The sequence below is a fragment of the Hydra viridissima genome, unplaced genomic scaffold (genome assembly GCF_058129835.1).
Source record: "Hydra viridissima isolate aposymbiotic clone 2 unplaced genomic scaffold, HvirCarnegie_v1 scaffold_2, whole genome shotgun sequence".
Lineage (NCBI taxonomy): Eukaryota > Metazoa > Cnidaria > Hydrozoa > Anthoathecata > Hydridae > Hydra > Hydra viridissima.
The window spans coordinates 26671207-26697351 of record NW_028324301.1 but is presented as its reverse complement, the minus strand read 5'-3'; the positions used below and the strand labels follow the sequence as shown (position 1 = coordinate 26697351).

The following is a 26145-nucleotide window of genomic DNA, read 5'->3' as shown; positions in this document are numbered from 1 at the left end:
ATCTGGTTTTTCTTAGGCGCGCTTGTTTCTTAGTTGTTTTTTTTGTAAAGAAACTTTATTCAGACGTTTTTTTTTACGCAACTCCTTTAACATTATTTTTAACAAAGTATTCTTTTATACGTGTTTACATTGAAATAAAACCCTTTGCGTAAATAGAGATAAATTAGAGAGCAAAAGTACATAAAAAGCCTCGCTACTTTGCAGAAGAAGAATTGGATGGCAAGATTCGTGTGCTTTCTCTTTCGTTTAAGGTACTTCTTGAATATTTTTTCAAAGAAAAGTTAGCGTAGTTTTCCCCTTTTAAGTTTAGCTTACGCAGCTTGACATCACAAAACGCAAAAACCAATAAGGCATGATAAAATACAAGATAAACGTAAAATAAAATAGAAGTGAAACAAAAGTTAGACTGCATAAAAACAAAAAAAAAAAAAAAAACATAATATACTTCTATGTATGTTTACATTGAACTAAATAAAATCCTTTGTGTAAAGATATGAAAAAATAGAGAGTAAGAGTTCATAAAAAAGCCTCGCTATTTTGCTGAAGAAGAAATGGATGTCTAGATCTTTTAAAATAAGGAACTTTTTGATTTCTTTTTCCGAAAAATGGTTGGAGCAGTTTTCCTTTTTTAAATTTCACTTATGCAGTTTAACATCACAGGAAATATTATTTTGCTTTTTAACAAACTCTTAAAAACATCAGAAGTAATTCTAAATGCAACTCTATTAAAAGTTTTCACAGAATAACAAAACGACTTCTTTTTTTTTTTTTTAAAGATAAAAAAAAGTTTGAACTATCTTTAAATAAGAAATGTGAGAACAGTTTAACAGAACTTCTTGTTTATTATGTCTTTAGCGAAACAGATAAAAATATTTGCAAAAGCATAGATAAAACAAACTACACAAAAGGCCCATCTTTATTGCCAAACTGAACAAACTTATCTAAACTACATAAATGGTTTCACGATATTGCCATATTGAACAAACTTTTCTAAACTACCCTCTTTTTGAATTTTTAGCTTCATGTTTTTAATTTTGTCTTTAATATGGCTTTGGTAGGAGTACTTTTGCAAGACATGAATGAGCTTGTCACTGCTATGATTTGCCAAGATGCCAAGGTAATCTTTGTACGAGCAACTTGAGCTTACATCTGTAAACACGTCTTGCAAGATGTATGCCAACACCAAAGCTGCACATCGTGGAAAACTTCTGGTGTTGAACCATTCGTTGTGGCCAGGGCAAGCATTCAGCTCTTCAACTATTTCATCTAAAATTTTACAAACTCAAGTCATAACACAAAGTGATTAAATCAAATATTCATTTGGTTCTGAAGTAAGACAAGATTTATTCTGTTTTTTTATTTATTTTTTTTTGTTGACCTTATTGTTTGCACTGATAGCAATAACTGGTTTTTGAAAGATTACCTAAATGGCATTGGCTAACTTCTGCTTTGTTTTCCTTTGTTCTTGGCTGAGTTGATCCTGAAATAAAATAAAACCATGTTCATTTTTCTAATTCATAAAAACCATCAACAGTTTCTAAGTGTTAGAGATGATAACAAGCTGTGCATGATTTCTAACGGTGATGTTTCTAACTTCATCATTAGAAATCGGGTAGACACAACTTTCTAAAAGTGCACTTAGCAATGATGGCTAGTTTTTGTTAACAGTTAACCATCTGAAATTGTGCAAGAAGAGGTTTGTGTTTATATATCTTTGTATAAATTAGGTTTTACATTACCGATGAGTTCTTGAGTGAAAGATGGCATTTCCAACTTGATTTTTTTTCTTCTTGGATCTTTTACTTCTAAAACATAATCAGTTTTAGTATCATTCACTTGTATAAACATTTAAGCAATCACAGAATTAGTCCTGCAACAAATACATACACACTTCTGTGTTGTTTTTTTGTTTTGTTTTGTTTTTTTTACAGCTCTAACAATAACAATAGAGCAAGGAGTTGATTTGGGCATTTTCATTTTTTGAAAGCGTGTTGAGATTTGCATAAAAATCAAAAATCAAAAATCAAAAAGAATTTACCTCTGGATGTAGAGGCAAGACTTTGGCTAAATAGGCTACCAACAGATTGAACAGCATAAGGTGAGAGCTGCTTTGCAAGAACAGTACCAGCCTGTTGGACAGGAACAGCTGAAACTGGATCAGATGAAAGAAACAAACTGGGTTTGGCCAATGTTTGCTGAAAAGCAACAAGGCTAGGAGTCAGAGGAACAGAAAAGACCTCTTTTGAAGGACAGAAAGCGACTTGCTGAGAAGGAGAAGCAGAAACAGGTTTGGCAACCACTTGCTCATTAAAGTAAACTGGAGAAAGTTTTGCATGGTGTTCAATAAAATCCGGTTCATCAGGAAATAATGTTAATGCAAGAGGAGAACAAGCTGTGCCAACAGGAACAGCTAGAGTCTGATCTACATCCATACAAACAGCTTGTTCGTTAGGAACTAGTTGTGCAAGAGCAGGGGATAGTTCAAGAACTGGACCAGCGATTGTTTGTTCAGATGGAACAGACGAAACAGGAGTTGAGGTAGGTTCACACAAGAAATCTACGGCATGGTCGTTGCTATCCTCTAAAGGAACATTGTTTTCTACAGCTGGAGAAAACGGAACCACTGTGGTACAGCTGAAAGTAGCAGCACATTCTTCAGAGTCAGAACCGGAGTCTAAATCTTCCTCAAAGATGTCCTCAACCTCATGAAAACCGTACTCCTCTGCATTAGTTTGGAGCCAGTCCATCACATCCTTCTCCTTCTTTGGTGGTCTCTCAGACTTTTCAACAGTCAAAGACTCTATGACTCCGAAGGACTGTCCGATGCCCAGGGCAAAGCGCAACTCCTCTGCAGCGTTCCACTGGGACACATAAAAGCTATCCATTGTGTTCCTGCTGTGCTTCATGTAGAGTGTAGCAAACCGCTCGCGATCTTCTTTGCTGTTGTTGGCAAAGTAAGTGGCTATCGAACCGCGAATGCAAGTGGGAGTAAGACGCTTCATGGGAATGTTTACTTGGCTTTTTCTGAAGCAGGACGTCAGGCAAGAGGAGATAGCAGAGGAACCCATCTGGTAAACAGGCACTCTAGTTGCACCGAGTGTCACACATTCGTCTTTGTTGGGTCTCATCGATGGAAAAAGGGGCCTGTAGCAGTCGCTCAACTCCAAAACAGTCTTGGTGTCTGCAGCCATGTAGTGAGAGTCGTTGACAAGAAGGTCTCTGTATCTCAGCAAATAAATATCGATCAACACTTTCAAGTCGTTCGGCACTAGAATGTTTTTGGCTCCGTACTTGTATGCTGTTTTGTAGCGCTCTTGCACAATGCAATATCCACACTCACTCTTCTCAGCAGCCATGTAGTCTCTAATGTTTAAAAGAGCAATGTTAGATTTTCTTAAACTGTTAATTACAGTGACAGAGAGCAGAAGATGGTTTCGTAGAGACACAGCATTGTCTCTAGTCGGTGTAAGAGACGGCTTTCTAATCGATTCCACTAACTGTCTTACGTATGCAGACTTGCCATATTCGTTCAGCAAACTGACATTGATGATGTTGATGCATTTTTTGCTTTTCACAAGGCTCCTCCTCAAAGAACGAAAGGGCCTCAGCACTTTTTGTAACTCCTCCACCTTGCAGCGCAAACGTCGGATGGCCTCATGAGAAAGTCCGAAATAGACATTCCTGGCTTCACTGAAACGAAACAGGAGACAAAGGTAGACAAGGCGGTTGTACAACGTGTGACAAGACATGGCTTTTGTTTGGTCAAGTTCACTCAGCTTGGAATTGAGCTGAATGTTTTTAAAGTGCATGGAAAAGTATCTATCCTCCAAAACGTTGGAATTGGTGAGAGCGTTCGGGTGCAGCGTCAGCGTGCTGTCACAACATGTCAATATTTCAACAACTGCATTTTTGTAGATCTTTGCTTGTGACAAAGTGTTGTTGTTGGCTACCACAAGCCACTTTTCAAAATCTCTGAAGAGCTCATCTGCTGACTGGTAATAAAAGTGAAAAGCATCTTTGTCCAGCTGAAACAAGAGTCTCTTATCTTCTGTCAAGACGGAGGAGTTGGAAACCAAGTGCTTTAAGGAATTAAAATCAGAGTCTAGGACGGATTCGGTGTTCAGCTCTTTGTTTTCTACAGAGGTGCAGTGGTTTGCAGAAGGAGCCTCGGACGAACCAGCAACTGATGAGGGCAAGCTTAAAAGAGGATCAGAGGAAAGAACCGGAGAAGAAAAAGAGGAGGAAGGCCCAGGAGCAGAGGATGCAGAGCCTGATGCAGACGCTTGTTCAGCTACTGGCTTAATACCAAAGAAGGCAGGTCGAATAAATTGAGGGACATAGAGCTTGTCGTTGTCGTATCGCTTTGCCTCTGCAATCTTTTGTTTGATCGTCTTGGAATCGTAGAAATGAGTCTCTTTCAAGTGTATGTCCAGTCGGTCGTAATACTTCCAACATTGCAAACAGGGGTAAGGTTTTGGACAGCCGGACTTGCGTTCGAGACGAGCATGCTGAAACTTCCTGACCATTGCAGAGTAAAAGATGGAAGCTTCATCCAAAGTCCAAGAATGATCTTTTTTAGTCAAGTGTCTTTTAATGCTTGTGGAGGAATGTTTGCACAAAGGCATCGGACAGCTAACAGCGTACCTCTTCTTGGTACCATAGAAAGGTACAACCCTGTTTACGGAGCCACACGCTGCAACTAATGCGGCCCTGACTTTGTTTTTGAGCTTTAAGTCTCTCTGTTCTTGTGACTGCCTTCTTTTCTTTTTTTTCGCTTTAGAGTTCGGAGAAGGGGCAACAACAGTGTTGTTTTCTTGTGAAGAAGACATGTTCAGGTGTTTGTTTGCAACGGTTTATGCTAAAAAAAAGAAGACAGTTAGTGAGAGTGTTTTTCTTCTGCCTGCATCCTGGAATCCTGGAATGTTTACAACTGCAGGGAAGAGCTGTGTTTTTTCGAATCCTCTGCAAAAGAGAAAAAAGAAAGAAAAGAGAGCAACAAGAAGAAACAAAGTTTCCACTAGCAAATGAAAAAGAATGAGAGCAACTAGCATTACATGCATGGTGGCAGCAGTGATTGCTATTATGAGAAGGAGAATGAGAAAAAAAAAAAAAAAAAAGAAACAAATAAATAAAGAGATGGAGTTTGAGAGGATCTCGCAACCATATGACTCAAAGAAAGAAACTGTGTTGAAAAAAGGCAAGAGAGGGCAAATAGAACTTGCTAACAAGGACAAATGACAGACATAACTACAACAGTAACAACTCTCATTGCAAGCATAATAACAACAGCATCAGCATCACTGACTCAGAGAGTGTTGACATAACAAAAAAGAAAACAAAAGTACAAGCCAAGTGGGGGAACATTAACAAACACTCATTGCAACTATAACAACAACAACAACAACAGCAACAGCATCACTGACTCAGAGGGTATTGATAAAAAAAAACAAGCAAAACAAAAACAAACAAAAAAACAAATAAAAAAACAAAACAAGCAAATTGGGTGAACAGTAACAACTCTCATTGCAAGCATAATAACAACAACAGCATCAGCATCAGCATCACTGACTCAGAGAGTGTTGACAAAATAAAATAGACAATAAGCAAGCAAAGTGGGTGAACAGTAACAACTCTCACTGCAAGCATAATAACAACAACAGCATCAGCATCAGCATCACTGACTCAGAGAGTGTTGATAAAATAAAACAGATTATAAACAAACAAAGTGGGTGAACAGTAACAGCTCTCATTGAAAGCATAATAACAACAACAGCATCACTAACTCAGAGGATATATAAAAAAACAAACAAACAAACAAACAAAACAAAAACAAAAAAAAAACAAGCAAAGTGGCTGAACAGTAACAGCTATCATTGCAAGTAAAATAACAACAACAGCATCAGCAACATCATCACTGACTCAGAGAGTGGTGATAAAATAAAACAGATTAAAAAACAAGCAAAGTGGCTAAACAGTAACAACTATAAATACAAGTAAAATGACAAAAGCAGCAACAGCATCACTAACTCGCAGGGTGTTGATAAAAAAAAAAGCAACAAACAAATAAAGCAAGCAAAGTGGGTGAACATTAACACTCATTGCAACTATAATAACACCAACAGCAACAGCATCAGTGACTCAAAGGGTGTTGATAAACAAAAACAAAGGCACAAACAAAACAAGCAGAGTGGGTGAACATTAACAACACTTATTGCAAGCATAATAACAACAACAGCATCAGCATCACTGACTCAGAGAGTGTTGATAAAATAAAATAGATTATAAACATGCCAAGTTTGTGAACATTAACAAACACTCATTGCAACTATAACAACGACTACAGCAACAGCATCACTTACTCAGAGAGTGTTGAGAAAAAAAACAACAAAAAAAACAAAAACAAAACAAAACAGAAAACAGAAGTACAAGCCAAGGGGGGGAACATTAACAAACACTCATTGCAACTATAACAACAACAACAGCAACAGCATCACTTACTCAGAGGATATTGATAAAAAAAACAAACAAACAAACAAACAAAACAAGCAAAGTGGCTGAACAGTAACAGCTATCATTGCAAGTAAAATAACAACAACAGCATCAGCAACATCATCACTGACTCAGAGAGTGGTGATAAAATAAAACAGATTAAAAAACAAGCAAAGTGGCTGAACAGTAACAACTATAAATACAAGTAAAATGACAAAAGCAGCAACAGCATCACTAACTCGCAGGGTGTTGATAAAAAAAAAAGCAACAAACAAATAAAGCAAGCAAAGTGGGTGAACATTAACACTCATTGCAACTATAATAACACCAACAGCAACAGCATCAGTGACTCAAAGGGTGTTGATAAACAAAAACAAAAGCACAAACAAAACAAGCAAAGTGGGTGAACATTAACAACACTTATTGCAAGCACAATAACAACAACAGCATCAGCATCACTGACTCAGAGAGTGTTGATAAAACAAAATAGATTATAAACAAGCCAAGTTGGTGAACATTAACAAACACTCATTGCAACTGTAATAAGAACAACAGCAACAGCATCACTGACACAAAGGGTGTTGATAAACAAAAACAAAAACACAAGCAAAGTGGGTGAACATTAACAACACTCATTGCAACTATAACAACAACAACAGCAACAGCATCACTGGCTCAAAGGGTGTTGATAAAATAAAGAAATAAAAACAAAACAAGCAAAGTGGGTGAACAGTAACAACTCCCATTGCAAGCATAATAACGACAACAGCAACAGCAACACCATCACTGACTCAGAGAGTGTTGATAAAATAAAATAGATTATAAACAAGCCAAGTTGGTGAACATTAACAAACACTCATTGCAACTATAACAACGACTACAGCAACAGCATCACTTACTCAGAGAGTGTTGAGAAAAAAAAAACAAAAACAAAAAAAAAACAAAACAGAAAACAAAAGTACAAGCCAAGTGGGGGAACATTAACAAACACTCATTGCAACTGTAACAACAACAACAGCAACAGCATCACTTACTCAGAGAGTGTTTATAAATAAAACAAAAAACAAAAACAAGAAACAAAAATACAAGCCAAGTGGGTGATTACTAACAGCGCTAACAGCAGCAACAACAGTGTCTTTAGAAACAACAAACAAGTACAACAGCAACAACTGCTTTTACAGAGTATAACAATAACAACAACATGGCACTAACAACAACAAAAGGGTTGGAATAAAAACCTGTAGGCAAAAGGAGAGCTGCATTCAGACAAGATCGATTACAAAGAGGCTCTTCTTTAGGACAGAGGAGAAACTGCTTTTGAGGGACAGAGGGACTTTTGTTGTTGTGGTTGTTGTTGTTGTGCAGAAACCAACAAACTTTTATTGAACCGAATATAACCGAATATAACCGAAAGTCTTGTTTGCTTCTGTTTTGTGCCATCAAGAAGGGAAAACAAAACATCACAAAACAAACGAAGCAAACGAAACAAACAAACAAACAAACGAACGAAACAAACAAAAAAAAAAAAAATTAAAAAAATTAACAAACAAACAAACAAACAAGCAAACAAACAAAAACAAATAAGAAAAACAGAAAACGCAGTACCGAAACCTCGCCATTTTTTATCCTTCCTCAAGCTTTCTCTGGGCGCCAAAGACCGAGAAAGTTGAGCAAACGTGACGTTGAGGGGGGGGAGGGGGGTACTTAAGGACAGCAGACCGACCAATGGCACGCTTAGGAGAGACCCACGTGAATGCTACATTTTCTTTCTATGTACGCTGAATCCGCTCAAAGTCTGGAATTTCCAGCATTCACGTGTCATCACTCCAGCCACCAGATTGGCCCACACTTTGCACACTTTCAAGACTAGAAACTCACTTGTGCTCAATTTGAGCAAAAAAAAAAAAAAACTAAGTCTCGCATGGCGACAACTTTTCCAAAAGCAAACAAAGGCAAACGAAGGCAAACGAAGAAAAAACAAAAACAAATAAACAAAAACAAAACCGAATAGGGAGAGAGAGAGTGAGTCGACTCATTTCTTTCGACTGCCTTAAACGAGAAGTCTAAAACGTTTAAAAGTTGAAAACTAAGTTTTTTAAATGAACTGCACCGAAAAAACTTTACGACAGTTTAGCTGGTTAAAAACGCAGAGGAAAATATTTTATAAAATTTAAGCGTTCTAAAGATGTCCATTTTTGTTTTTGGCTTTTTTTTATTTTGGTTTGTTTCTGGCTTGTTTCTTTCTTTAAATTCTAGCGATCGAGCATATTTGAACGGTTTCATCAACCTGTCGGCGCACGTGCTCGAGAGCTAGAACTTTGATTGCTTTTGTTGTTGAGAATTGAGAATGTCCGAGCAGGTTTTTTTTATCGATTTCATCGCTTGTGGCGAGGCAAAAATCAAAACGCTTTTTGGACGAAAGAAAAGAGATTAAAAGGAAAAAAGAGAAGAAAAAAAAAACAAAAAAATAGGTTATGTGTTATGAACATTTATTTTCTCACGCGATGACGTCTAGTTTTGTTAGAGTAATTAAAATATGGTATCAAGTTTGTAATTTCTATCTTATTTTTAGTTACGGATAATTGCCAATTATGTCACGTTTAGTATACACAACGCTGTTTTCTTAATAGCAATATGATACAAACAAGTTATAAAAAAAAAAGCGTTCGCTCGATCTTCCTTAGTCAGTTGAACAAAAAGAAATTTTCACAACATATGATTGATTTGGTTGTCCTAGCAAGCTGTTTTAGCAAACGGCTAGAGGTTGCAACTGTTGTTCATTGAAAACGAAAAATCTAGCGTCAGCAACAAATTTTTGAATACATAATGTACGCAAAAGTGGCACTAACAAATGAAAATGTAAAAAAACTGTTTACCTTGATGCCAGACTCGCAGAGATGTTGTCGCTCGTTGCTATCGACTGCGAACAGCTTTGTTGTTTTTCGAAGTGCCTCTTCATTCTACTTATAGCCGAAGTTTTGGCTTCGAAAAAAAATACGAACGTCGTTAAGCTCAACGAGCTGCTTTAATTGTTGTTCGTGCGAAAACGAAATGCTTAAAACGGATAAAAGTGTTGGCGTAATTACACTTTTCGACCGCGATGCAGTTTGTCAACTCTAGCGTACTTTTTTGGCTCGTGGAGCAAAAGCCTCATGATAATAGCAAAGGCTTAAAATGTCTTAACATGTCAGCAAAGGCTTAATATGCTTAATAAACTGTGGTTAAGTTTTTGCGGTGCAGTTCATTTACAACTTAATTTGCAACTTGCTGGCACAAGCAAACGTTTATGACTTCTCGTTTAAGACAGTTGAGCGAAATCAGTCGACTCACTCATTCTCCCTTTTCTGTTTTGTTTTTGTTTTGTTTTTTTGTTTTTGTTTTTGTTTTTGTTTGTTTTTTTTTTTTCTTTGTTTGTCTTTTGTTTAAAATGTAAAAAACTCGAAAGGAAAGTTGTTGCTTTGTTTGCTTATTGAAAGTTTTCGCCAGTTGCAAGACTTAGTTTTGTTTTTGTTTACTTATTAAAATATCGAGGAAAATATTTGAGGACATCGCATTCTAATGGTGCCTTTATAACAACATCTAACGATTTAACGTTTAATGTTGTGCTCAAAAAAAAAATTCCTTTTATATCTCTCAATGGTCTCCAACGATAAAACTGCCGACCAATCGCAACGATTAAACAGCCAACCAATGGCAGCTCAATGGTCTCCAAACAAGAGACTGCCGACCAATGGCAGCTCAGTGGTTTGAGAAGTGAGATCATTCGATTTCCTTTTATTATCTCCAGTTTGAACTAGTGCTTGGCTTGTGGTGCAGAAACTAAAACTTCCCGTTTTTGTATTTTGTTTTGAATTTCTTTGCTTTGAGCTTTTTAATCGATCGATAGCTTTAGGAGAAAAGAAGAAACCCCTCTGACGAAGTCTTGGCTTTTTTAAAAACGCTCAAATTTTGGCAAACAAATCTCATACGAAACGCTACTTTGATGTCAAGCTTTCGTTACTCCCTACTCCCTTCTAGCGGAGGGCGGCAAAAAGGTGTTGCATCCTAGAGCTAAAAGTGAGGAGGGAAGCAAGTTTTTTTTTCGTTTTGTTTGCTTTTTTATGTTTTTTGTTTTTTTGAGGGGGGAGAGTTAGAGGGTAAGGGGGTTAGGATTAGAGGGGGTTGGGGTTACGGTTTGGAAACCTGGGGACGAGGATATCAAGCAGGAGTTTAGTGTTAAGGTTAAAGGGCCCACGAGGGGCGTCCTTCAATTGTAAAATGCCTTTAGACGCACGTGTCTAGTCGTCTCGTTGCATCGACCTAGAGGAGTTTTCTGATAGATCTTGCGCTTTGGGCTCAGTTAATCGGTCTGTATCCATTGTAAACACGGTGTCTGCCGTTAGAAAATCGTTAACCAGGCGTTTGTGAGCTTTAACAACCATCCCTTTGAGTTTAAAACGAACGTTTCTTCAAAAGCCACTCGAGATGGAGGTACTCACGGAGGTTTGTTACGGTAACAACCCTGTGGTTTGCCATCTTCTTTCTTTCCGCAGCGTCGCAAACGCATCGGCCGGTCTCTTAGGTGACGAAAAAACGTCTGATCTCTCGACTGGAATGCTTAACGTACTAAGATTAGTAAAGTTAGTACTAAGAGTTGCATCTGGCCGCCGTAATTTTCTTCGATGATGTCTTGAAAATTTCGTGACGTCGTTTTCAAACCTCTAGGGTCGATTTTAACCTTCGACCTTAAAGTCGATTTTAGCCTTCGGTGTGGCTCTGTACAACTTTTGCGGTGAAAAAGCTTGCGCGGAGTCTACAGTTGTATTTAGCCGACAGACGCTGGCAACGCAGAAACAGAATGACTCTTGGGCGGCGCAAACCGAGCGTTCAGCAAATTTCTAGCATTTTACGTCAAAGCGGACAATCTGCACGACAAATAAAGCTAACTTTCTCGTTGCAACAGTTAGTCACTGGATCGTTGGACGAGTGTGTACAGCTGTTTTGCGTCGAAAGCCGACCGGTGGTCGGATGCGACTCTTCTTTTCATTCGAAAATCAGAACCTGGCCATCAGTCGTGTATCACCATCGAATGCTTAATGTAGTGATTTCTCGAAACGACAAAAGCTTGTAAAACAAACAGCTTCGCTGTACTGTTGCCTAATATGTTAACGGATGGCCAGGAACAACCTTGGTCTGTAATGAATGAGTTCGTTTTTCCATTCGAGGCACTAATTACTGCAGTTTTAAAAGTCACCTAAAGTATAAGCTCATCTCTCCATTCAAGAAAAACAAGCATCAGAGTTTCGGAAAGTTTGCATGCACGACACCACCATCGATGATACTTAAACAAACAGAAAATGAATTGCAAAACAGAACCACTGAATTGCAAAACATAACAACGGACAGCTTGTAAAATGCATGGTGATGAGCTTCTTCAATCCAATCAAGGAACCAAGCATCACAGTTTCGGCAATGGTGCATGTGCAAATCAGCAAACTGTGATACTTAATCAAACAACTTCACTGTTTTGCTTAGTTTAAGAACGGATGGCTAAGAACAACCTCGTTAGTGAGTATGAAGTCATCTCTTCATTCCAGGAATTAATAATCAGAGTTTTAGAAGTCTCTTACGTGCGATACTACTATCAACGGTACTTAATCAAACAGCCTCTCAGAATGGCCTAGTTTGAGAACGGAAGGCTAGGAACAACCTTAGTAGTGAGTCATCAGTTCAACTTTTCATTCAAGGAATTAAGCATCTAAAATCTGAAAAATAAAAAGAAGAGCTCTTTGTTAGAAGTTCTTATTTTTATTTTTCCTCAACTTCTATTTCTTTTCTTTTTTTACTTTTTTTTTTTTAATGATAGTTTTTCTTTTTTTTTATCTATTTTGTTCGTTTAAATTAATACAACAGGCGTTTTAGGTCGTTTCTGTAACATTATTTAACACTTTAAATTGTAATAAATATTTGAACAGAAGAAAATCCCTTTCGTAACGTTAAAATGTCATAAGAACATTTCATCTTTACCAAATACGCTTGTAAAAATAGTTTCACTTTTAAAGTTTGTTGTATATGTCTTTTAATTTAGTGAATCGCAATTTGGATTTTCTTAGGCGCACATCTACTTTAGTTGCTTTTTCTTAAAGAAAGGTCACCAGAGTTTTCTTACACAGCCCCTGCAGCATAATCTTTAACAAAATACTCTTTTGAAAAGTTTTACATTGAAATAAACAAAAGCCATTTGCGTAAGTAGAGATAACTTAGAGAATAAAAAGTGCATAAACGCCTCGCTACTTTGATGAAGAAGAAACGGATGACTAAATGCAACTTTTTAATTTCGTGTGCTATCTCTTTCGATTAAGGTACTTTTTGAATATTTTTTCAAAGAAATGTTAGCGTAGTTTTCCTTTTTTAAATTTAAATCATGTTTAAAGGTAGTTTTTGAATGTTTTTTCAAAGAAATGTTAGCGTAGTTTTCATCTATTAAATTTAAATCATGTTTAAAGGTAGTTTTTGAATGTTTTTTCAAAGAAATGTTAGCGTAGTTTTCATCTATTAAATCTAAATCATGTTTAAAGGTAGTTTTCGAATATTTTTTCAAAGAATTGTTAGCGTAGTTTTCCTCTTTTAGATCTAGCTTATGTTTAAGGTAGTTTTTGAGTATTTTTTCAAAGAAAAGTTAGCGTAGTTTTCCTCTTTTAGATCTAGCTTATGTTTAAGGTAGTTTTTGAGTATTTTTTCAAAGAAAAGTTAGCGTAGTTTTCCTCTTTTAGATCTAGCTTATGTTTAAGGTAGTTTTTAAATATTTTTTTAAAGAAAAGTTAGCATAGTTTTCCTCTTTTGGATATAGCTTATGTTTAAGGTAGTTTTTAAATATTTTTTTTAAAGAAAAGTTAGCGTAGTTTTCCTCCTTTAGATCTAGCTTATAATTCAGGTAGTTTTTGAATATTTTTTCAAATAAAAATTAGCAAAGTATAGTTTATTTAGCATGACATCACAAAATACTAAACTCAAAAAGGCAAGATAAAGTATAAGATAAACGTGATGAAACAAATGTTAGGCTGCATAAAATCAAAAACTGCATTGCCTATCATAAACACAAATGTCTAGTGAGAGCTTTTAAAGGTCGTTCTTTTCGTCTTTTAATTTGGTGAATCGCGATTTGAATTTTCTAAGGCGCACATGTCTTTCAGTTGCTTTTTTCTTAAGGAAAGGTCGCCAGAGTTTTTTTACGCAGCTCCTGCAGCATAATCTTTAACAAAATACTCTTTTGTATATCATTACATAGAAATAAACAAAAACCATATGCGTAAACAGAGATAAATTAGAACGCAAAAGTGCATAAAAAGCCTCGCTACTTTGCTATAGAAGAAGTGGATGACTAGATACAACTTTGTAAATTCGTGCACTACCTCAATGGATTAAGGTATTTTTCGAAAGTTTTTTAAAAGCATAAATAGCGTAGTCTTCCTCTTTTAAATCTAGCTTATGTCTAAGGCAGTTTTTGAATAGATTTTCAAAGAAAGGTTAGCGTACTTTTCCACTTTTAAGTTTAGCTTATGTAGCTTGACAAAACAACACACAAAAAGACAAGATAAAGTATCAGATAAACGTAAAATAAAATATAAATGAAACTAAAGTTAGGCTGCATAAAAAACAAACAACTTAATAATCTACTAGACATGTTTAAGTTGAATTAAGTAAAGTCCTTTGCGCAAATTTGGGTAAATAAGAGAGTAAAAATCCATAAAAAGAAGAAGTGGATGAGTAGATACAATTTTTTAAATTTGTGTGCTATCTCTATTGAATAAGGTAGTTTTCGAGAGTTTTTTTCAAAGCAAAATTAGCGTAGTGTTCCTCTTTTAAATCTAGATTATCTCAAAAATAGATTTCGAATAGTTTTTCAAAGAAAGGTTAGCGCAGCTTTCCTCTTTTAACATTAGCTTATGTAGCTTGACATCACAGAACACAAAAAGATAAAATAAAATATAAGACAAACGTAAAATGAAAAATAGATGTAGCTAAAGTTAGGCAGCATAAAAAACCAACAACATAATAATCTACTAGGCATGTTTAAATTGAATTAAATAAAATCCTTTGCGCAAAAATAGGTATGTTAGAGAGTAAAAGCGCATAGAAAGCCTCGCTACTTTGCTGTGAAAGAAGTGGATGACTAGATACAACTTTTTAAAATCCTGTGCTATCTCTATCGATTAAGGTAGTTTTCGAAAGATTTTTCAAAGCAAAAATAGCGTAGTCTTTCTCTTTTAAATCTAGATTATGTCTAAGGTAGTTTTTGAACAGCTTTTCAAAGAAAGGTTAGCGTAGCTTTCCTCTTTTAAGTTTAGCTTATGTAGCTTGACATCACAAAACACAAAATTCAAAAAGACAAAATAAAATATAAGATAAACGTAAAATAAAATATAGATGAAGCTAAAGTTAGACTGCATAAAAAAACAACAACGTAATAACCTACTAGAATCTAATAAAACCCTATGCACAAATGTAGGTATGTTAGAGAGTAAAAGTGCATAAAAAGCCAGAGAGATTTGTTTAAGGTAGTTTTTGAATAGTTTTTCAAAGAAAGCTTAGCGTAGTTTTCCTCTTTAAAGTTTGGCTTATGTAGCTTGACATCACAAAACACAAAACACTAAAAGGAAAGGTAATATAAAAGTTAATCGTAAAATAAAATGTAGGTGAAATAAATGTTAGGCTGCATAAAAGAAAAAAAAAATCGTAACATAATAATCTTCTATATATGTTTGGATTGAATTAAATGAATTCCTTTGCGTAAATATAAGCAAACTAGTGAGAAAAAGTGCATAAAGAGCCTCGCTACTTTGCTGCAGAAGTAGTGGATGACTATATGCAATTTTTTAAAATCGTGTGCTATCTCTATCGATTAAGGTAGTTTTCGAAAGTTTTTTCAAAGTAAAAATAGTGTAGTTTTCCTCTTTTAAATCTAGCTTTTGTCTAGGGTAGTTTATGAATAGATTTTCAAAGAAAGGTTAGCGTAGCATTCCACTTTTAAGTTTAGCTTAAGTTGCTTGGCATCACAAAACTCAAAACTCAAAAAGAAAAGATAAAATATATGATAAACCTAAAACATAATATAGATGAAACTAAAGTTAGGCTGCATAAAAAACCAACAACATAATAATCTACTAGGCATGTTTAAATTGAATTAAATAAAATCCTTTGCGCAAATGTAGGTATGTTAGAGAGTAAAAGTGCATGAAAAGCCTCGCTACTTTGTTAAAGGTAGTTTTTGAATAGTTTTTCAAAGCAAGTTTAGCGTAGTTTTCCTCTTTTATGTTTAGACTATGTAGCTTGACATCACAGAACACAAAGCTCAAAAAGGCAAGATAAAATATAAGTTAATCGTAAAATATAGATGTAACAAAGTTTAGACTGCATAAAAAACCAACAACATAATAATCTACTAGGCATGTTTAAGTTGAATTAAATAAGTCCTTTGCGCAAATATAGGAAAGTTAGAGTAAAAATCCATAAAAAGCCTCGATACTTTGCTGAAGAAGAAGATGACTATATGCAACTTTTTAAAATTGTGAGCTATCTATATCGATTTAGGTCCTTTTTGAGTACTTTTTCAAAGAAAAGTTAGCGCAGTTTTCCCCTTTTAAGATTAGATTATGAAGCTTGACATAACAAAACACAAAACTAACAAAGGCAAGATAAAATATAAGGTAAACGCAATATAATGTATAGATGAAACTAAAGTTAGGCTGCATAAAACAAACGGGTAACAATACTCTTCTATGTATGTTTACATTGAGTTAAATAAAATCCTTTGCGCAAATATAGGTATGTTAGAGAATAAAAGTGCATAAAAAGCCTCAGTACTTTGCTGTAGAAGAAGTGGATGAGTAGATACAATTTTTTAAATTTGTGTGCTATCTCTATCGAATAAGTTAGTTTTCGAGAGTTTTTTCAAAGCAAAATTAGCGTAGTGTTCCTCTTTTAAATCTAGATTATCTCAAAAATAGATTTCGAATAGTTTTTCAAAGAAAGGTTAGCGCAGCTTTCCTCTTTTAACATTAGCTTATGTAGCTTGACATCACAGAACACAAAAAGATAAAATAAAATATAAGACAAACGTAAAATGAAAAATAGATGTAGCTAAAGTTAGGCTGCATAAAAAACCAACAACATAATAATCTACTAGGCATGTTTAAATTGAATTAAATAAAATCCTTTGCGCAAAAATAGGTATGTTAGAGAGTAAAAGCGCATAAAAAGCCTCGCTACTTTGTTAAAGGTAGTTTTTGAATAGTTTTTCAAAGACAGGTTAGCGTAAATTTCCTCTTTAAAGTTTAGCTTATGTAGCTTGACATCACAAAATATAAAACTCAAAAAGACAAGATAAAATATAAGATAAACGCAAAATAAAATATAGATGAAACTAAAGTTAGGCTGCATACAAAACCAACAACATAATATTCTACTAGTTATGTTTAAATTGAATTAAATAAAATCCTTTACGCAAATATAGGTAAGTTAGAGAGTAAAAGTGCATAAAAAGCTTTACTTTGCTGAAGAAGAAGATGAATAGATGCAACTTTTTAAATTCGTGAGCTATCTCTATCGGTGTAAGGTAGTTTTTGAACAATTTTTCAAAGAAAAGTTAGCCTAGTTTTCTTCTTTTAAGTTTAAATTATGTAGCTTGACATCACAAAATACAAAACTCAAAAAGACAAGATAAAATATAAGATAAACGCAAAATAAAATATAGATGAAACTAAAGTTAGGCTGCATACAAAACCAACAACATAATATTCTACTAGAAAAGTTAGCCTAGTTTCCTTCTTTTAAGTTTAGATTATGTAGCTTGACATCACAAAACACAAAAAGGCAAGATAAAATACAAGGTAAACGTAAAATAAAATAGAAGTCAAACAAAAGTTAGGTTGCATAAATACAAAAACTGCATTGCCAAAAATAGAATTTGTTGTCTAGAAAGACCTTTTAAACTTTGTTTCTTTCGTTTTTTGACTTAGTGAATCGCGATCTGGTTTTTCTTAGGCGCGCTTGTTTCTTAGTTGTTTTTTTTGTAAAGAAACTTTATTCAGACGTTTTTTTTTACGCAACTCCTTTAACATTATTTTTAACAAAGTATTCTTTTATACGTGTTTACATTGAAATAAAACCCTTTGCGTAAATAGAGATAAATTAGAGAGCAAAAGTACATAAAAAGCCTCGCTACTTTGCAGAAGAAGAATTGGATGGCAAGATTCGTGTGCTTTCTCTTTCGTTTAAGGTACTTCTTGAATATTTTTTCAAAGAAAAGTTAGCGTAGTTTTCCCCTTTTAAGTTTAGCTTACGCAGCTTGACATCACAAAACGCAAAAACCAATAAGGCATGATAAAATACAAGATAAACGTAAAATAAAATAGAAGTGAAACAAAAGTTAGACTGCATAAAAACAAAAAAAAAAAAAAAAACATAATATACTTCTATGTATGTTTACATTGATCTAAACAAAATCCTTTGTGTAAAGATATGAAAAAATAGAGAGTAAGAGTTCATAAAAAAGCCTCGCTATTTTGCTGAAGAAGAAATGGATGTCTAGATCTTTTAAAATAAGGAACTTTTTGATTTCTTTTTCCGAAAAATGGTTGGAGCAGTTTTCCTTTTTTAAATTTCACTTATGCAGTTTAACATCACAGGAAATATTATTTTGCTTTTTAACAAACTCTTAAAAACATCAGAAGTAATTCTAAATGCAACTCTATTAAAAGTTTTCACAGAATAACAAAACGACTTCTTTTTTTTTTTTTAAAGATAAAAAAAAGTTTGAACTATCTTTAAATAAGAAATGTGAGAACAGTTTAACAGAACTTCTTGTTTATTATGTCTTTAGCGAAACAGATAAAAATATTTGCAAAAGCATAGATAAAACAAACTACACAAAAGGCCCATCTTTATTGCCAAACTGAACAAACTTATCTAAACTACATAAATGGTTTCACGATATTGCCATATTGAACAAACTTTTCTAAACTACCCTCTTTTTGAATTTTTAGCTTCATGTTTTTAATTTTGTCTTTAATATGGCTTTGGTAGGAGTACTTTTGCAAGACATGAATGAGCTTGTCACTGCTATGATTTGCCAAGATGCCAAGGTAATCTTTGTACGAGCAACTTGAGCTTACATCTGTAAACACGTCTTGCAAGATGTATGCCAACACCAAAGCTGCACATCGTGGAAAACTTCTGGTGTTGAACCATTCGTTGTGGCCAGGGCAAGCATTCAGCTCTTCAACTATTTCATCTAAAATTTTACAAACTCAAGTCATAACACAAAGTGATTAAATCAAATATTCATTTGGTTCTGAAGTAAGACAAGATTTATTCTGTTTTTTTATTTATTTTTTTTTTGTTGACCTTATTGTTTGCACTGATAGCAATAACTGGTTTTTGAAAGATTACCTAAATGGCATTGGCTAACTTCTGCTTTGTTTTCCTTTGTTCTTGGCTGAGTTGATCCTGAAATAAAATAAAACCATGTTCATTTTTCTAATTCATAAAAACCATCAACAGTTTCTAAGTGTTAGAGATGATAACAAGCTGTGCATGATTTCTAACGGTGATGTTTCTAACTTCATCATTAGAAATCGGGTAGACACAACTTTCTAAAAGTGCACTTAGCAATGATGGCTAGTTTTTGTTAACAGTTAACCATCTGAAATTGTGCAAGAAGAGGTTTGTGTTTATATATCTTTGTATAAATTAGGTTTTACATTACCGATGAGTTCTTGAGTGAAAGATGGCATTTCCAACTTGATTTTTTTTCTTCTTGGATCTTTTACTTCTAAAACATAATCAGTTTTAGTATCATTCACTTGTATAAACATTTAAGCAATCACAGAATTAGTCCTGCAACAAATACATACACACTTCTGTGTTGTTTTTTTGTTTTGTTTTGTTTTTTTTACAGCTCTAACAATAACAATAGGGCAAGGAGTTGATTTGGGCATTTTCATTTTTTGAAAGCGTGTTGAGATTTGCATAAAAATCAAAAATCAAAAATCAAAAAGAATTTACCTCTGGATGTAGAGGCAAGACTTTGGCTAAATAGGCTACCAACAGATTGAACAGCATAAGGTGAGAGCTGCTTTGCAAGAACAGTACCAGCCTGTTGGACAGGAACAGCTGAAACTGGATCAGATGAAAGAAACAAACTGGGTTTGGCCAATGTTTGCTGAAAAGCAACAAGGCTAGGAGTCAGAGGAACAGAAAAGACCTCTTTTGAAGGACAGAAAGCGACTTGCTGAGAAGGAGAAGCAGAAACAGGTTTGGCAACCACTTGCTCATTAAAGTAAACTGGAGAAAGTTTTGCATGGTGTTCAATAAAATCCGGTTCATCAGGAAATAATGTTAATGCAAGAGGAGAACAAGCTGTGCCAACAGGAACAGCTAGAGTCTGATCTACATCCATACAAACAGCTTGTTCGTTAGGAACTAGTTGTGCAAGAGCAGGGGATAGTTCAAGAACTGGACCAGCGATTGTTTGTTCAGATGGAACAGACGAAACAGGAGTTGAGGTAGGTTCACACAAGAAATCTACGGCATGGTCGTTGCTATCCTCTAAAGGAACATTGTTTTCTACAGCTGGAGAAAACGGAACCACTGTGGTACAGCTGAAAGTAGCAGCACATTCTTCAGAGTCAGAACCGGAGTCTAAATCTTCCTCAAAGATGTCCTCAACCTCATGAAAACCGTACTCCTCTGCATTAGTTTGGAGCCAGTCCATCACATCCTTCTCCTTCTTTGGTGGTCTCTCAGACTTTTCAACAGTCAAAGACTCTATGACTCCGAAGGACTGTCCGATGCCCAGGGCAAAGCGCAACTCCTCTGCAGCGTTCCACTGGGACACATAAAAGCTATCCATTGTGTTCCTGCTGTGCTTCATGTAGAGTGTAGCAAACCGCTCGCGATCTTCTTTGCTGTTGTTGGCAAAGTAAGTGGCTATCGAACCGCGAATGCAAGTGGGAGTAAGACGCTTCATGGGAATGTTTACTTGGCTTTTTCTGAAGCAGGACGTCAGGCAAGAGGAGATAGCAGAGGAACCCATCTGGTAAACAGGCACTCTAGTTGCACCGAGTGTCACACATTCGTCTTTGTTGGGTCTCATCGATGGAAAAAGGGGCCTGTAGCAGTCGCTCAACTCCAAAACAGTCTTGGTGTCTGCAGCCATGTAGTGAGAGTCGTTGACAAGAAGGTCTCTGTATCTCAGCAAATAAATATCGATCAACACTTTCAAGTCGTTCGGCACTAGAATGTTTTTGGCTCCGTACTTGTATGCTGTTTTGTAGCGCTCTTGCACAATGCAATATCCACACTCACTCTTCTCAGCAGCCATGTAGTCTCTAATGTTTAAAAGAGCAATGTTAGATTTTCTTAAACTGTTAATTACAGTGACAGAGAGCAGAAGATGGTTTCGTAGAGACACAGCATTGTCTCTAGTCGGTGTAAGAGACGGCTTTCTAATCGATTCCACTAACTGTCTTACGTATGCAGACTTGCCATATTCGTTCAGCAAACTGACATTGATGATGTTGATGCATTTTTTGCTTTTCACAAGGCTCCTCCTCAAAGAACGAAAGGGCCTCAGCACTTTTTGTAACTCCTCCACCTTGCAGCGCAAACGTCGGATGGCCTCATGAGAAAGTCCGAAATAGACATTCCTGGCTTCACTGAAACGAAACAGGAGACAAAGGTAGACAAGGCGGTTGTACAACGTGTGACAAGACATGGCTTTTGTTTGGTCAAGTTCACTCAGCTTGGAATTGAGCTGAATGTTTTTAAAGTGCATGGAAAAGTATCTATCCTCCAAAACGTTGGAATTGGTGAGAGCGTTCGGGTGCAGCGTCAGCGTGCTGTCACAACATGTCAATATTTCAACAACTGCATTTTTGTAGATCTTTGCTTGTGACAAAGTGTTGTTGTTGGCTACCACAAGCCACTTTTCAAAATCTCTGAAGAGCTCATCTGCTGACTGGTAATAAAAGTGAAAAGCATCTTTGTCCAGCTGAAACAAGAGTCTCTTATCTTCTGTCAAGACGGAGGAGTTGGAAACCAAGTGCTTTAAGGAATTAAAATCAGAGTCTAGGACGGATTCGGTGTTCAGCTCTTTGTTTTCTACAGAGGTGCAGTGGTTTGCAGAAGGAGCCTCGGACGAACCAGCAACTGATGAGGGCAAGCTTAAAAGAGGATCAGAGGAAAGAACCGGAGAAGAAAAAGAGGAGGAAGGCCCAGGAGCAGAGGATGCAGAGCCTGATGCAGACGCTTGTTCAGCTACTGGCTTAATACCAAAGAAGGCAGGTCGAATAAATTGAGGGACATAGAGCTTGTCGTTGTCGTATCGCTTTGCCTCTGCAATCTTTTGTTTGATCGTCTTGGAATCGTAGAAATGAGTCTCTTTCAAGTGTATGTCCAGTCGGTCGTAATACTTCCAACATTGCAAACAGGGGTAAGGTTTTGGACAGCCGGACTTGCGTTCGAGACGAGCATGCTGAAACTTCCTGACCATTGCAGAGTAAAAGATGGAAGCTTCATCCAAAGTCCAAGAATGATCTTTTTTAGTCAAGTGTCTTTTAATGCTTGTGGAGGAATGTTTGCACAAAGGCATCGGACAGCTAACAGCGTACCTCTTCTTGGTACCATAGAAAGGTACAACCCTGTTTACGGAGCCACACGCTGCAACTAATGCGGCCCTGACTTTGTTTTTGAGCTTTAAGTCTCTCTGTTCTTGTGACTGCCTTCTTTTCTTTTTTTTCGCTTTAGAGTTCGGAGAAGGGGCAACAACAGTGTTGTTTTCTTGTGAAGAAGACATGTTCAGGTGTTTGTTTGCAACGGTTTATGCTAAAAAAAAGAAGACAGTTAGTGAGAGTGTTTTTCTTCTGCCTGCATCCTGGAATCCTGGAATGTTTACAACTGCAGGGAAGAGCTGTGTTTTTTCGAATCCTCTGCAAAAGAGAAAAAAGAAAGAAAAGAGAGCAACAAGAAGAAACAAAGTTTCCACTAGCAAATGAAAAAGAATGAGAGCAACTAGCATTACATGCATGGTGGCAGCAGTGATTGCTATTATGAGAAGGAGAATGAGAAAAAAAAAAAAAAAAAAGAAACAAATAAATAAAGAGATGGAGTTTGAGAGGATCTCGCAACCATATGACTCAAAGAAAGAAACTGTGTTGAAAAAAGGCAAGAGAGGGCAAATAGAACTTGCTAACAAGGACAAATGACAGACATAACTACAACAGTAACAACTCTCATTGCAAGCATAATAACAACAGCATCAGCATCACTGACTCAGAGAGTGTTGACATAACAAAAAAGAAAACAAAAGTACAAGCCAAGTGGGGGAACATTAACAAACACTCATTGCAACTATAACAACAACAACAACAACAGCAACAGCATCACTGACTCAGAGGGTATTGATAAAAAAAAACAAGCAAAACAAAAACAAACAAAAAAACAAATAAAAAAACAAAACAAGCAAATTGGGTGAACAGTAACAACTCTCATTGCAAGCATAATAACAACAACAGCATCAGCATCAGCATCACTGACTCAGAGAGTGTTGACAAAATAAAATAGACAATAAGCAAGCAAAGTGGGTGAACAGTAACAACTCTCACTGCAAGCATAATAACAACAACAGCATCAGCATCAGCATCACTGACTCAGAGAGTGTTGATAAAATAAAACAGATTATAAACAAACAAAGTGGGTGAACAGTAACAGCTCTCATTGAAAGCATAATAACAACAACAGCATCACTAACTCAGAGGATATATAAAAAAACAAACAAACAAACAAACAAAACAAAAACAAAAAAAAAACAAGCAAAGTGGCTGAACAGTAACAGCTATCATTGCAAGTAAAATAACAACAACAGCATCAGCAACATCATCACTGACTCAGAGAGTGGTGATAAAATAAAACAGATTAAAAAACAAGCAAAGTGGCTAAACAGTAACAACTATAAATACAAGTAAAATGACAAAAGCAGCAACAGCATCACTAACTCGCAGGGTGTTGATAAAAAAAAAAGCAACAAACAAATAAAGCAAGCAAAGTGGGTGAACATTAACACTCATTGCAACTATAATAACACCAACAGCAACAGCATCAGTGACTCAAAGGGTGTTGATAAACAAAAACAAAGGCACAAACAAAACAAGCAGAGTGGGTGAACATTAACAACACTTATTGCAAGCATAATAACAACAACAGCATCAGCATCACTGACTCAGAGAGTGTTGATAAAATAAAATAGATTATAAACATGCCAAGTTTGTGAACATTAACAAACACTCATTGCAACTATAACAACGACTACAGCAACAGCATCACTTACTCAGAGAGTGTTGAGAAAAAAAACAACAAAAAAAACAAAAACAAAACAAAACAGAAAACAGAAGTACAAGCCAAGGGGGGGAACATTAACAAACACTCATTGCAACTATAACAACAACAACAGCAACAGCATCACTTACTCAGAGGATATTGATAAAAAAAACAAACAAACAAACAAACAAAACAAGCAAAGTGGCTGAACAGTAACAGCTATCATTGCAAGTAAAATAACAACAACAGCATCAGCAACATCATCACTGACTCAGAGAGTGGTGATAAAATAAAACAGATTAAAAAACAAGCAAAGTGGCTGAACAGTAACAACTATAAATACAAGTAAAATGACAAAAGCAGCAACAGCATCACTAACTCGCAGGGTGTTGATAAAAAAAAAAAGCAACAAACAAACAAAGCAAGCAAAGTGGGTGAACATTAACACTCATTGCAACTATAATAACACCAACAGCAACAGCATCAGTGACTCAAAGGGTGTTGATAAACAAAAACAAAAGCACAAACAAAACAAGCAAAGTGGGTGAACATTAGCAACACTTATTGCAAGCACAATAACAACAACAGCATCAGCATCACTGACTCAGAGAGTGTTGATAAAACAAAATAGATTATAAACAAGCCAAGTTGGTGAACATTAACAAACACTCATTGCAACTGTAATAAGAACAACAGCAACAGCATCACTGACACAAAGGGTGTTGATAAACAAAAACAAAAACACAAGCAAAGTGGGTGAACATTAACAACACTCATTGCAACTATAACAACAACAACAGCAACAGCATCACTGGCTCAAAGGGTGTTGATAAAATAAAGAAATAAAAACAAAACAAGCAAAGTGGGTGAACAGTAACAACTCCCATTGCAAGCATAATAACGACAACAGCAACAGCAACACCATCACTGACTCAGAGAGTGTTGATAAAATAAAATAGATTATAAACAAGCCAAGTTGGTGAACATTAACAAACACTCATTGCAACTATAACAACGACTACAGCAACAGCATCACTTACTCAGAGAGTGTTGAGAAAAAAAAAACAAAAACAAAAAAAAAACAAAACAAAACAGAAAACAAAAGTACAAGCCAAGTGGGGGAACATTAACAAACACTCATTGCAACTGTAACAACAACAACAGCAACAGCATCACTTACTCAGAGAGTGTTTATAAATAAAACAAAAAACAAAAACAAGAAACAAAAATACAAGCCAAGTGGGTGATTACTAACAGCGCTAACAGCAGCAACAACAGTGTCTTTAGAAACAACAAACAAGTACAACAGCAACAACTGCTTTTACAGAGTATAACAATAACAACAACATGGCACTAACAACAACAAAAGGGTTGGAATAAAAACCTGTAGGCAAAAGGAGAGCTGCATTCAGACAAGATCGATTACAAAGAGGCTCTTCTTTAGGACAGAGGAGAAACTGCTTTTGAGGGACAGAGGGACTTTTGTTGTTGTGGTTGTTGTTGTTGTTGTGCAGAAACCAACAAACTTTTATTGAACCGAATATAACCGAATATAACCGAAAGTCTTGTTTGCTTCTGTTTTGTGCCATCAAGAAGGGAAAACAAAACATCACAAAACAAACGAAGCAAACGAAACAAACAAACAAACAAACGAACGAAACAAACAAACAAAAAAAAAAAAATTAAAAAAATTAACAAACAAACAAACAAACAAACAAGCAAACAAACAAAAACAAATAAGAAAAACAGAAAACGCAGTACCGAAACCTCGCCATTTTTTATCCTTCCTCAAGCTTTCTCTGGGCGCCAAAGACCGAGAAAGTTGAGCAAACGTGACGTTGAGGGGGGGGAGGGGGGTACTTAAGGACAGCAGACCGACCAATGGCACGCTTAGGAGAGACCCACGTGAATGCTACATTTTCTTTCTATGTACGCTGAATCCGCTCAAAGTCTGGAATTTCCAGCATTCACGTGTCATCACTCCAGCCACCAGATTGGCCCACACTTTGCACACTTTCAAGACTAGAAACTCACTTGTGCTCAATTTGAGCAAAAAAAAAAAAAAACTAAGTCTCGCATGGCGACAACTTTTCCAAAAGCAAACAAAGGCAAACGAAGGCAAACGAAGAAAAAACAAAAACAAATAAACAAAAACAAAACCGAATAGGGAGAGAGAGAGTGAGTCGACTCATTTCTTTCGACTGCCTTAAACGAGAAGTCTAAAACGTTTAAAAGTTGAAAACTAAGTTTTTTAAATGAACTGCACCGAAAAAACTTTACGACAGTTTAGCTGGTTAAAAA

At 35.8% G+C, this 26145-nt stretch overlaps 2 protein-coding genes across 3 annotated transcripts; both read right to left on the bottom strand.

Moving 5' to 3' along the window:
• Positions 1 to 898: 898 nt before the first annotated feature.
• LOC149892660 (uncharacterized) lies at positions 899 to 8167 on the bottom strand. The gene is made up of 5 exons (XM_090080050.1): positions 8095 to 8167; positions 2039 to 4858; positions 1740 to 1805; positions 1424 to 1480; positions 899 to 1266 (listed from the first exon to the last, which is right to left on the bottom strand). The coding sequence occupies exons 2-5, from the start codon at positions 4827 to 4829 to the stop codon at positions 947 to 949; spliced, it is 3234 nt and encodes a 1077-aa protein (XP_089936176.1). The 5' UTR covers positions 4830 to 4858; positions 8095 to 8167; the 3' UTR covers positions 899 to 946.
• A 10225-nt stretch (positions 8168 to 18392) lies between these two features.
• LOC149892659 (uncharacterized) lies at positions 18393 to 25678 on the bottom strand. 2 transcript variants are annotated; one of them, XM_090080046.1, is made up of 5 exons: positions 25606 to 25678; positions 19534 to 22353; positions 19235 to 19300; positions 18919 to 18975; positions 18393 to 18760 (listed from the first exon to the last, which is right to left on the bottom strand). In XM_090080046.1, the coding sequence occupies exons 2-5, from the start codon at positions 22322 to 22324 to the stop codon at positions 18441 to 18443; spliced, it is 3234 nt and encodes a 1077-aa protein (XP_089936172.1). In that variant the 5' UTR covers positions 22325 to 22353; positions 25606 to 25678; the 3' UTR covers positions 18393 to 18440. The 2 variants fall into 2 exon arrangements, with proteins under 2 accessions (XP_089936172.1, XP_089936171.1); XM_090080045.1 differs by having other exon boundaries at positions 19534 to 25678.
• Positions 25679 to 26145: the final 467 nt, after the last annotated feature.

Coding starts and splice junctions, on each gene's coding strand:
- LOC149892660 (XM_090080050.1), bottom strand. CDS start 4,829: ATGTCTTCTTCACAAGAAAACAACACTGTTGTTGCCCCTTCTCCGAAC. Junction 1,806..2,038: donor TCTTGCCTCTACATCCAGAG/GTAAATTCTTTT, acceptor ATTATGTTTTAG/AAGTAAAAGATCCAAGAAGA. Junction 1,481..1,739: donor TTTCACTCAAGAACTCATCG/GTAATGTAAAAC, acceptor ATTTTATTTCAG/GATCAACTCAGCCAAGAACA.
- LOC149892659 (XM_090080045.1), bottom strand. CDS start 22,324: ATGTCTTCTTCACAAGAAAACAACACTGTTGTTGCCCCTTCTCCGAAC. Junction 19,301..19,533: donor TCTTGCCTCTACATCCAGAG/GTAAATTCTTTT, acceptor ATTATGTTTTAG/AAGTAAAAGATCCAAGAAGA. Junction 18,976..19,234: donor TTTCACTCAAGAACTCATCG/GTAATGTAAAAC, acceptor ATTTTATTTCAG/GATCAACTCAGCCAAGAACA.